This window comes from Anoplophora glabripennis, unplaced genomic scaffold (assembly GCF_000390285.2).
Source record: "Anoplophora glabripennis isolate ALB-LARVAE unplaced genomic scaffold, Agla_2.0 scaffold639, whole genome shotgun sequence".
Taxonomy (NCBI): domain Eukaryota; kingdom Metazoa; phylum Arthropoda; class Insecta; order Coleoptera; family Cerambycidae; genus Anoplophora; species Anoplophora glabripennis.
Window position 1 is genome coordinate 1 of NW_019416719.1, and position 12,207 is coordinate 12,207.

At 33.2% G+C, this 12,207-nt stretch overlaps 2 protein-coding genes across 4 annotated transcripts; one reads left to right on the forward strand and one right to left on the reverse strand.

Annotated features, from left to right (window-relative positions):
* The first annotated feature begins 282 nt into the window (after window positions 1-282).
* LOC108913719 (THUMP domain-containing protein 1 homolog) lies at window positions 283-1,358 on the forward strand. The gene has a single exon (XM_018719320.2). It carries the CDS (start codon window positions 354-356, stop codon window positions 1,158-1,160), a length of 807 nt encoding a protein of 268 aa, XP_018574836.1. The 5' UTR covers window positions 283-353; the 3' UTR covers window positions 1,161-1,358.
* A 2,110-nt stretch (window positions 1,359-3,468) lies between these two features.
* On the reverse strand, window positions 3,469-11,413 carry LOC108913727 (ubiquitin carboxyl-terminal hydrolase 36). 3 transcript variants are annotated; one of them, XM_018719338.1, is made up of 7 exons: window positions 11,239-11,413; window positions 10,956-11,182; window positions 10,659-10,897; window positions 10,048-10,493; window positions 9,717-9,974; window positions 5,979-6,971; window positions 3,469-3,998 (listed from the first exon to the last, which is right to left on the reverse strand). In XM_018719338.1, the coding sequence occupies exons 2-7, from the start codon at window positions 11,174-11,176 to the stop codon at window positions 3,864-3,866; spliced, it is 2,292 nt and encodes a 763-aa protein (XP_018574854.1). In that variant the 5' UTR covers window positions 11,177-11,182; window positions 11,239-11,413; the 3' UTR covers window positions 3,469-3,863. The 3 variants fall into 3 exon arrangements, with proteins under 3 accessions (XP_018574854.1, XP_018574853.1, XP_018574855.1); XM_018719337.1 differs by having other exon boundaries at window positions 9,717-9,992; XM_018719339.1 differs by having other exon boundaries at window positions 5,975-6,971; window positions 9,717-9,992.
* Window positions 11,414-12,207: the final 794 nt, after the last annotated feature.

Genomic DNA, 12,207 nt, shown 5'->3' on the forward strand with positions numbered 1-12,207 from the left:
CATTTTGATTTAATAACCATCTATACATTAACGTTATTTCATGGATGTGCATTTCAGATTAGGAATAACAATTATAGTATATAAGAAATAATCAAACAACTTGAGCTACGAGCACTATCATAGATTATAGGTTATGATTTTATTATTGATTAGATATCCAAACCAAAAGAATTTTTGCGAGTTCTGTCAAATGTTTACTCAAACTCTTAACACAATCAAACTCGAGCTAACCGGGTTTGATGTGGTTTGGCTCGCCAAAAAACCCTTAATGTGAATATAAAGTAAATAAATAAAGCGTATCGATTTGTCTCTATAGCTACAGAAGAATTAAAAATATATAAAAAATAGTAAGAATGAGTGATATTCATAGTAACATCCAAAAATCTAAATACAAACAAAAATTTAATGTTAAAAAACATAAGAGGCCTTCCTTAGAGGTAAATTTGAAAGGCTTTATTTGTAGTTGCAACAACAGGGAGAAAGATTGTGTCAAAGAATCTTATAATTTACTTAATAAATATGCAGATATATTGTATCCACCACCAGCAAATACAGATACCAAAGATGACACTGATATTGGAGATGAATTGAGGAACGAGTTATTAGAATTAACTTCCATTAAGACAAAGAGATTTCAGGTTGTCGAATCGGGAGCTAAAAATATGATCTTTATAAAAACTACACTAGAAGATACCGTTCAGTTGGCAGAGAAAATTATATCAGATATAGCAGAAACGAAGAGCAGACAAACTAAAGTTTTACTTCGGTTAGTGCCTATAGAGGTGACTTGCAAAGCCTATGTAAAGGATATTGAAAACGCTTTTAAAAGGATTGCACCGAAACACTTTGCAGAGAGTAGCAAGACTTTTTCTGTCGTTTACAACCACAGGAATAATAATAATTTAAAGAGAGACGACGTAATTAAAGCTGTGGCGGATGTAGTCTTTCAGATCAGGTCTGACCATAGAGTAAGCCTTAAGGATGCAGAAGTGTCGGTTGTAATCGAGGTTATCAAAGGTATTGCTCTGATAGGCATTGTTCCAGATTTTATTAAATATAAAAAATATAATCTTCACGCAATTTCGGAACATGATAATGAAACTGAAAGTCAACACAGTGGAGAACTCGAAGATTTACATACAGAATCCAACGATACTTAATTTTACCATGTAATAAGTTGGGTTATATGTTTAAATATTTAACATTTTGTTTAATAAAATTGATTACTAATTAATAATTGAGGAATTTTATCTGTCTTCAGTATTCGTTCTGCAAATTCTATAAAAATGTGTCAATAAAACAAATAACTTGTATTTTATAATTGTAAAAATTACTGTGAAACGTAATATGTGATGTGAATAAATGCTATTTGCAGAAACAAATTATAATTAATTTTCTAAATGAAAAAATAAAAAAAAAAATCTCGGTTCCAGGTCATAGGGCAACGTTTTTGTTTTAAATTCGCGTAAAAATGCAAGCAATCGATTCCTGTAATAGATATCGAGAAATGAAAATCGAAAAAGATATTCATCAAGAAAAACCCGACCAAAATATTTTTGCTTTTTTCAAAATGATCTTTGGACACTTGAAATGAATAAAATCGTTATCACTCTTTTTTACCATGAAAGTACAACTCTGAAGGAAAAAAACGAGCCCTGAATCGTTTCTCTATGACTATTTGTCGAGCAAGAAGAATCGATTTTTGAGATGACCTTTTTTTTCGAAAAATCGATATCTCGAAAATTTTTTAATATTTTTTAATTTAAAAAAAAGGTACTTTTTTGCTTGCTAAAAAAAGTCGATTTTTGACGGTTTTTTCGATATATATATCTTGAAAAGTAATATAGCAATAATAATAATTTAATAACTACAACTTTCTCAGTTAACTTTTTCGATTGGAGTTCAAATTTTTTTTATTAGCAAAAAACCGTTTTTTTATTTTTATGATTATTTTATAAGCGAGCGGTTCACCCCTAAAAAAAAGGCATAAACCGACTAAATTTTTAAAACAAAAACCTACAGCATGAAACTTTTTTATTTTATAGTGTATTTTTCTGATAACTTACATATTTTTTTTATATTTTTCGGCGTGGTCAGGCAATTGTTATAAACAAAAGGTTGTAAAAAAAAAATTACTCGCCGAATGGCTTTGAAAATGGACCAAAATAAACAATTTTTGTTCTTTGACAAAAATTCGAAAAATACTTCGTTTCTGAGATATTTATAATTTAATGTGAAAAAAGTGACGAAATCGACAAATTTTCGGAATTTTTTTCTCAAAAACTACTGAACAGATTTTAATTCTAAAAAAAGCATAATAATAGGCAGATTTTCTACTTTAAGATATATTTTTTTGGTATGGGTCAATCATTTTATTGAAGGTCTAAAACGAGTAAAAAAAGTCTTAAAGAAAATTATGATAACACTTCAAATTTAAATTCTCTTTTTGCAATATCTTGGATTAGATTATATTTACAATAAACATTAAGATTTTTTTTATAATTTATTGTTTATTAGTTAGTATGTAGTAGTAGTAGTAGTAGTTTGTGAATAAAGTCATTATAACAATATTTTAAAAGAATATTTTGTATCGGTGTGATTTAGGTAAAATAATATATTTTCCATTTATATCATACATTGCATATTGAAGTCGACATATCTCGAAAATAAGTAAAAATAGTGAAAAACTTTATATTACAAAAATTACTTAAAATTTAACGATCTTTCAGAGAGACTGCATTTCCACATTCCAGGGAACAAAAAATTTTTTAGTATCGCCGCGCCATCTATGCAGAAAGATTCGAACTAACAATTCTAACCACAATTTGAAGCTATTCGAGGGATCTAACAACCCCAATTTCTGAAACTAAAATAAATTTCTTCATTTCGGAGATATTGGCAGCGGAAGTGTTAGATGGCACACCCTGTATATATAAAAAAGATATTTTATAAAACTTTTCGGATTTTAATGAAATTTTATTAACGATTTGTCTGATTAAAATTAAACATTAACTAAATTTGGTTATAAAGTCATTGCTTTGTGATTTTAAGAAAAAAGATACTATTTTATTCTAAAAACAGACCAATTTGTATAAATTATCAATTTATAAAACAAAACGAAAAGTGACAAAAGTAAAAAGAATGACTTAATCATAATTGAAAATACAAATAAACAGATTTTATCTCCAGTATTCGGTCACATTAATAAAAATATATACGAGTAGATACGCGTATTTGCCCAAATTTCGCACGACCCGTGCCATGTAACGCCTGTTTTGTGGAATGACCATAGAAAAATTAATATACAGGATATTCAATTTTCTATGGATGATTTGACGTCATTGTTCTGCCGTTCGCTGATTGTGTACGGTAGTCTCGGAAACGTGACGTCACTTTCCTACGATTTCTAATTCTGCGATCTATTTTGTAGTCGTAACGAATGAAATTGAAATATTAAGAAAACAAAAGTTAAAAAAAGACAATTTATTTAGTCTTAGGGACAAGTGTATTGTTCTTATCGATAATAGATTTAATTCTATGTACAATCAATAAGTAAAAATATAATACAGACAAGTTACAATACGGTAAATGCATATCGACAAAAAAGCTGAGGGAACAGAAATAATAAATAACCATTTTTTTTTTCTAATATACTTCATATATAAAATTAAACTAGGTCTAAGTTTAAAAGAGTAACATTCAGCTTACAATTATTAAAATGGTGAAATCAGTAGTTAGTTTCTTTTCTTAAAAAAAAAAACAAAAATTAATTCCACGAAATTTCACGTGTCGAAAGTAATAATTCATGAAATGTACACAATTTTACATTTGAATTTCCTAAAAAAATAACCGACCGTGTTCGATCACTGCCGGTACCGATAATTTTTGTGATAATTCTTGTGGTGGAAATTACGCCTGTGTCTGTTGCCGTTATTGTAAAAAGGTTTGTAATGTCCCGAACTGCTGTTGTGATTCCAATTCTTCGCGTTGTGGTACTCCTGCAAAGAAATAAATCTGTAGAGATCGGAAAGCGTTTAAAAATCTTTAACGAAATAAAAAAAAGTATTCGAGTTTCCAGTTCCTCTAAAATAGTAATTTTGATTAAATCGACAGTTTTAGTGGGAAAAGATGAAAAATTGAATTAAAAAAAAAAAAATTTTAATTAATAGCCGATGTTTTATTTACATTATAGTCCAATCAATAGGTAGAAGAGCTTACAAAAAATACCACCTGGAATAAATTCATAAGTCGAAAAAAATGGTTTTTCGCTAAAAAAAAAATTTGAACTTCAATCGAAAAAAGTTAAAGGAGAAAGTTGTAGCTATTAAGAAAACGTATCGATTCGCATTTAAATATATTATATTACTTTTTGAAATTAAGGTTTTGAAACTTGTTACTTGCTGTAAATGTAGCTCTCGGCATAAAAAATATTAAACATTTTTCGAGTTATAACGATTTTTCGAAAAAAAGGTCATCTCGAAAATCGGCTCTTCTTGCTCGACGAATAGTCGTAGAGAAACGAATCAGGGCTCATTTTTTTTCTTAAGAGTTGTACTTTCATGGTAAAAAAGAATGATAACGATTTTATTCATTTCAAGGATCCAAAAAAGATTTTGAAAATAGAAAAAAATTTTTGAATATCTTTTTCGATTTTCATTTCTCGATAATGTCTATTACAGGAATCGATTGTTGGCATTTTTATACGCAAATTTAAAAAAAAAAACTACGCTACGACCTTCTGGAGCCGAGAATTTTTTTTTTTTTAATTCCACAGGCCACTACGCGAGCTAACTGTAGCGGCCGGGGGAGTGGGGGCAACGCTACTCGGCCACTGTACAAAATAAAACTGAATTCGCGCATTCAAAAGCGCTTTTACTTTCAAAATTTTCATTATCTTGACTTCTGGACCACCTAAAAAAATTCTTTTGTACTTAATTTGGGGTAGCTCGACGAGATAAAACAAAATATGACGTTTACGACAACCTGGCTATCGGCTCCAGAAGGTCGTAGAGCAACGTTTTTTTTTTAATTCGTGTAAAAATGCCAGCAATCGATTCCTGTAATAGACAATATCGAAAATTGATAATCAAAAAAGATATTCAAGAAAAACACGAGCAAAATATTTTTACTTTTTTCAGTCATCTTTGGACACTTGAAATGAATAAAATCGTTATCACTCTTTTTTACCATGAAAGTACAACTCTTAAGAAAAAAAACGAGCCCTGATTCGTTTCTCTACAACTATTTGTCGAACAAGAAGAGCCGATTTTCCAGATAACCCTTTTTACGAAAAATCGATAACACGAAAATTTTTTAATATTTTTTAATTTAATAAAAGGTACTTTTTTGCTTGCCGAGGGCTAGATTTACAACAAGTAACAAGTTTCAAAACCTTAATTTGCAAGAGATACAGCAAAAACAAAAAAAAAAGTCGATTTTTGACGGTTTTTTTGATATATATCCCGAAAAATAACATAGCAATTGATGTATTTAAAAATACGAATCGATAGGTTTTTTAATAGCTATAACTTTCTCACTTAACATTTTTCAATTGGATTTCAATTTTTTTTTTATTAGCAAAAAACCGTTTCTTTGACTTTATAAATTTTTTAGGTTAATTTCGCCGTTTATGCGCCACAGGAAAAATACACTACCTTTCTTAGAATTTTTTTTCCCATATCACCATACTTTTTGTTTGCAGGTGGTATTTTTTGTAAATTTAACATAAGGCCGTGACAAATTGATTGGACTATTATTAAATATTATTTAAATAGCGATAGCGAGTTATCACTTATCAATTTTTTTTAACACTTACAAATTTCCAGCAACTTCTATGTAGCGCAGATATGAAGTATTTTCAAAATAAATACGCAATTTCTTAAAACAATTAGAGATAAAAAAAGGGCAAAAGGAACAAAGCAGCGAAAACGGCGAAAACCAAAAATAAAACGGTGAAAGCCAAAAAATTAGTTACCTACTTGAATCGGATTATATCCAGGGTTCGACTTGTAATTCGAATTAATTTTCTGATGCTTCACCCGCCCTTGATCGGAACTGTCAGCCAGGGACCGCTTCCTATCCTCCCGTCTCTCGTTGGAGATCTCCTTGTCCAGCTGTGACCTCGTACCGTTCCAGGTGGACACCGGCGCCGAGTACCCGCCGTGTGACATCTTGAACAGTTCGCTGACGGCACTCTGGCTATTCTGTTGTGCCAGCAGTTTCTTCCTGTCCCAGCTCTTCCCGGCGGACGACGGCTCGTGACTGACATCGGTCGAGGAGCTGACTTGCCAGTCGCCGACAGCCGCTTTGGTCGACACCCTCGACTCCGCCTCCTGCGGCGATTGATTCGAGTCGTCCGAGCTGCTCGTGTCGTCGGACTCGTAAGGAACTAGCGGCTTGGCGGCGGCAGGTGGCTCGTTTGGTTTCTTGGGGGTGGATTCGGGACTCGAGAGGCTGGATGCGCTGGTGGAGACGTTGGGCGAGGAGACGGGGGAAGCGGACTTGTGTAACGGCGCAGGCACGTCGTTACACGTGGAGGTAATGTCTGTGTCTTTGACGACGGGGGACTTTACGGTTTTATTCTCGATAGGGTCTGCGTTCGTCACGTGATCACCTTCAGAGTCACTGTCACTCAAGGGTGGGCGTTTCGCATTGCCGTTCGTGTCACTAGACGGAGCACTGCCGTTCGTTTTCTTTTCAAGTCTGTCGGGCGGGAGTTCTGGGCCGTAGACCTTGTTGCTGGTGAAACCGATGCCGTTCGTCAGAGTTTTAGGAACGATGCTACTACTGCCGTTTGTGTTGCTCGTGCTACCGCCACTGCTGTTTATTTGACTGTACTCTGGGGTGGGTACAGGCATCTTCAGTTTACTCGTTGTCATTGCGGATTTTTGAGCAAACGGGGAGGATTCCAGTTCATATAACATTATGTACGCGTTTGTGTTGAACACAACTTGGTGAGATATCGGTCGGACCTGCAATTATGAAGTAACTCTATAATGTGGCATGAATTGAAAATTATGTGTGGGGCGGGCCAAAGTCTATTTGCCGAAAAGATAGAAAAAGGACTTTCGATGTCACTTCATCGAAAAGTCATTGACGAAAACAGCATATCAATATCTTGATTCATTTACGAGACAGGGAATGTTTCCAATTTGGAAATTTTTCTTTGACACTCAGTAACTTTTTGTTTGTGCAGGATTCAAAACTGTATCACATTTTTCTGTAGATTCAGGTTTCCTCAAATTACAACTGACTTACAAGAAAATAATTTTTAATCATATCATAAATAAATTAATTTGTTATAACTCACGAATCAAGGCAAAAAACTGTTTAAAACTACTTTTTACGAAAATCAAATACTGGGACAGAAAGTTATGTTGTATTTCTTAATGAAATAAGATATTGAGATGTGGTTTTTGCCGTTCGACTTTTCTTGAAACAGGAAACTTTCGTTAAAGGTGCCGAATTTAGCCTGCCCTGTACAGGGTGCCCCAAACTAGATTGAAAGAAAGATTCTTGGCATGGCGATTTAACTAAACTTACCGCTGTCCAAAACAGCTTTGTTCAGCCATTAGATGGCATTAAAACTGAGAACATTTTAGAATTTTTCTTCCAAATGACACAAAATTAAATAAAATTTGGGAATGCTAGAATTTTGTACATATACAGGGTGTGCCATTTAACACTCCCAGTGCCAATATCAGCGAAATGAAGAAATTTATTTTAGTTTCGGAAATTGTGGTTGTAGGCCCCTCGAATAGCTTCAAAAAATTGTAGTTAGAATTGTTAGTTCAAATCTTCCTGTATAGATGGCGTGGTGATACTAAAAAATGTTTTGTTCCCTGGAACGTAGAAATACAGTCCATCTGAAAGATCGTTAAATTTTGAGTAATTTTTGTAATATAAAGTTTTTCCCTATATTTACTTGTTTTCAAGATATGTCGACTTCAATACGCAATGTATGATATAACAGAAAAATTTTTATTTTATTTAAATCACACCGAGACAAAATATTCTTTTAAAATATTGTTTATAATGGCTTTATTCACATCAAATACTAACAAACAATAAATTATAAAAAAAAAACGAATAATCAACTACAGAAAAAAATTTGTATAATGGTAAATCTTATAAGGGGCAGAGACGAACCGTATTTTATCAAATGTTATTAAAAATGCAATCATAGGTGGCTCATGTCATTTGTTTAAAATAAAACAATGACAGATGACACATATTAGTTTTCCAATAATTACAGGTTTATCAGTTTGCGTCTTTCAATTTAACTGTATATATTATACGATTTACTATTGTACAATTTTTTTCTCTACTTGATCATTTGTTTTTTTATAATTTATTGTTTGTTAGTTAGTATGTGGTATGAATAAAGCCATTATAACAATATTTTAAAAGAATATTCTGTCTCGGTGTGATTTAGATAAAATAATAGATTTTTCTGTTATGTCATACATTACATATTGAAGTCGACATATCTCGAAAACAAGTAAATATAGGGAAAAACTTTATATTACAAAAATTAATTAAAATTTAACGATCTTTCAGATGGACTGCATTTCCACGTTCCAGGGGTCACAACATTTTTTAGTATAGCCACGCCATCTATACAGAAAAATTTGAACTAACAGTTCTAACTACAATTTGAAGCTATTCGAGGGACCTAACAACCCCAATTTCCGGAACTAAAATAAGTTGCTTCATTTCGGAGATATTGGCAGCGGGAGTGTTAACTGGCACACCCTGTATATGATATGCCATTTTTTGTCGTTGTAGCTAAAATAATTGTAAACAATAAACAAATTTATTAATATATTTTATGCGGCTGATTTTACAACTTCATTTCATATCAAAAAGTTTTTTTTTTGTATTTTTTTACCATTTACCATTTTACCATTAAAAAATTAGATTAGATAATAAAAAAAAAATTTATTTGTGAAAACCTAGAATACAGTAATGGAAACCACTGCTATGTTTAACCAAAAAAATCATAAAACGCAAAACATCTCTTTTTTTTTGAATGGTTAAATCTTTTTATTATTATTTGATAACTTAGCAAGAGACAAGTTTAGTTAAACTGACTAATTTTGGCCCAAAAATCTGTTATTTCTATGTGCACAGAATTTCGAGACTAGAGAGGACGGTTTTTGAGAATCAAAAATGCACAGTCTCGATTTAAAAATATAACTACAAAATATGGTAATTCTGTGTAAAAAATTAAAAAAAAACATTTTTCAATTGCATAAATTCATATCGTTTTTCATTCAAGGTCAAATTAAAATGGTTTTATTTCGTAATTATTTTGTTAACTTTACAAAAATTCTCAATTATTTTTAAAAAATTTAAACTTTTTTAATGATTTATTAAATAATTATTTTTGTTGTTTTATAAAATGTACACATTAAAAAAATAAATAAAAACTGTTAGAATAGAAATATTTTTTAAAATTTCTTCAAGTTTTCAATGAAAAGTCTTTATTTGTCCCATTTTTTTAACTGTTTAGTTTGTGAATGACCTTTGACAATGACCTAGTTTAGGTGAACTATTATAATATCGATACACTTGATAAGATACGACAACAGGTCGCTACATGGGTGAAACAAGAACCACCGAAACTCATTGCATTAATTTCAGTATATTCCGTTTTTTAAATGATTGTTTTGGAAATAACACAATACCACAAGCAAAACAAAAAAATTACTTACCATACTATCGTCAAACTGGTAGAAGTTACCAGAAGGGGCTTGGGCAACGGCAGTGTAGTGCCCACAGCCCACGGTAGGTCCCATGTGAGTTACTAAGGCAACAAGTCTATATATAAGCGGGACGTTAGGGCGATGCCGGGCATATCTCGTGAGGTCCAGCCTTTGCCGAAACGTCACGTGTTTCGTTATCTTATTATTACTGACCAGAAACCTCTTCAGCTGGATACACAGCACCATCGGCGCCCTCTCCAAAGAAAACTGTTTTGTCGCGGGGACCTACGACGAAATTATAAATAACACATTCGACGCACACACTTAACGTTTTACTTACTTTCTTTTGACAGGATTCGCAATGGTACGATTCGTCATCCAACTTCTCCCTGGAGAAATACAACTCCAAGGCTTCGTCTACGGTTTGGGCTTTCCTTATGTCTAACAGTAAATCCTGGAAATGTTGGAACGTGGTGCTGACATGACCGCACTTCAGACACCTCACAGCCGATCGCAAGTAACCACCTAATATCTGGTTCAACGGTGTTGTCTCTTTTATTTTGGAGTCGAATTCCGTGTGGTTTTTGAAACGACTCAGAAACGCCTTTTCCATGGCCTCGACTAGGTACCTCAGAAACTCGTGCGCGTCTTCCTGCCTTCCGGGTATTAGGTTGCGGCAAACCAATCTAAGTTTGTTATAGATTAACAATGGACGGATTGAGTTAGCGTTACGTTGCTGGGAGGCTTGTAAGGTTTTCCGCATAGCGCATATTATGCACAGACCACCTAAAGAAAGTTTTATCAATACGTTCACGTTTACACTAGAAATCAAACAACTTACATATTCTTTTTAATATTTTTGTGAACATTTCCCTATGCAATTGAATTTTTAATATTTGTAAACAAGTAACCTATCTTCAAGAACATTAATTAAACACAGAAAAAGCTAACCTGCATCTTGACATTCCGCAGAGTGTTCCTTGTCCGACATAAGCCAATTCACGAAAGCAGGTACATGAAACAGGGCTTGCAGGGTAGAGTTTAAATAGCAAGTGTTCCCCATGTTAACCATACCGGCACCGACAGACCACTCGCAGTTATTCCATCCCAGTTGAACTGCATCGAGAGGGTATAATTCGCACTTTGCCAATTTTAAGGTTTCATCTGCTCCCATGGCCTCCTCGGGCTTGCTGTAGACAAGGAAACGGTATGGACTGACGGCAATGTTATCAAGCATGGATACCTTACCTTGGCTGTGGAGCTTCCGAGCTTTTCAGGACGATGTATTTTGATTTTAATTTGTCAAGAACTGTGCTCTGATAACTTCCTGCAGGTTCGAATTCGATGTTGGAGAGCAGCGCCTTTTTCGTGGATCCCGCTAATTGAGTGTCCAATGCGTTTTCCGAATCGTTTTTCGTCAATGCAGTGCGGAGGGCCGCGTTAACGGGATCTAAGGTAGATGCCGGCATCCCTCTCTATAAAAATCACACGTGCAAATACAACAGAAACCCCGCGATGACCGATCACTCACCGTATTGTTTGGTGCAAAATTATGCTATCTCCTTTCCAGCTTTTTAAATATTTGCATAACTGCACGTATATTAGTCCTGGCCGTGCTCACAAAACGAATAATTGTATGTACATATATTATCAATTCCTATTAAATAGAAATTTAATGGCAAACACCACTAAAAACCACTCTCTGATGTACCGATATTATACTACTAACGCGCATGCTTATTCGCCCCAAGGGCAGTACGACTATGACGAGCTCTCTTGGTATTGAACTGTACTTTTGAATCATAAAATTAATTATATTGTAATAGAAAATAAGTTCAGTAAAGTAAAAAGAGTTTTTACGCAAAGGATAGACGTAACATTTTATTTTTATGAATTTGATATGATTATTCGTTGACAAAATGGTTCTGAAATTCTAAAATATAAGTCATAGAAAATATAGTACTAACGTAGAATGAAATGTCCCTAATATTGTCACTAAACCGCGAAACAGCGCCTCGTAACGTTTTGGAAGCTTACTACTACTTAGCCCCTAATGAGTAGGCAACACTTTATACTTTGTGAACTGATTACAGCGCCATCTATCGTATGGAAACGACTTCTCACTTATATCCTCTATATTATATTATTTTAAAAGTAAACCCTTATACAAATAGGAATAGTCAAGTGTCAATACTTTTGAGAACAGATTATTTAGTTAAACAGAAAATGTAGCGAAAAACTAATATTCAGTACTTTTCTAATTCGCTTCTGCTTTGATAACGAAACTAGAGGTTTCATAAAATTTGTTTTTCCAGTGCGTAACCAGACTTATACATGTAGATGTATGTCTCTGGCATCTCACTATTAGGCAAAAGTTTTCAGTATTGACACTTGACTGTCCCTATCGGTACAAGGGTTTATTTTTCCAGTTTTTTTTTCTTCAAACTATGGCAAAATATCCAAATTATAACATTTATAATGCCACAAATAAATACAGACA

Bases quoted from the DNA above. Each gene is read 5' to 3' on its own strand.
- LOC108913719 (XM_018719320.2), top strand. From the start codon at position 354: ATGAGTGATATTCATAGTAACATCCAAAAATCTAAATACAAACAAAAA.
- LOC108913727 (XM_018719337.1), bottom strand. From the start codon at position 11,176: ATGCCGGCATCTACCTTAGATCCCGTTAACGCGGCCCTCCGCACTGCA. The intron at 10,898-10,955 runs GTAAGGTATCCA...CCTTGTCTACAG, and splicing joins TCGGAAGCTCCACAGCCAAG to CAAGCCCGAGGAGGCCATGG. The intron at 9,993-10,047 runs GTAAGTAAAACG...ATTTCGTCGTAG, and splicing joins GCGAATCCTGTCAAAAGAAA to GTCCCCGCGACAAAACAGTT.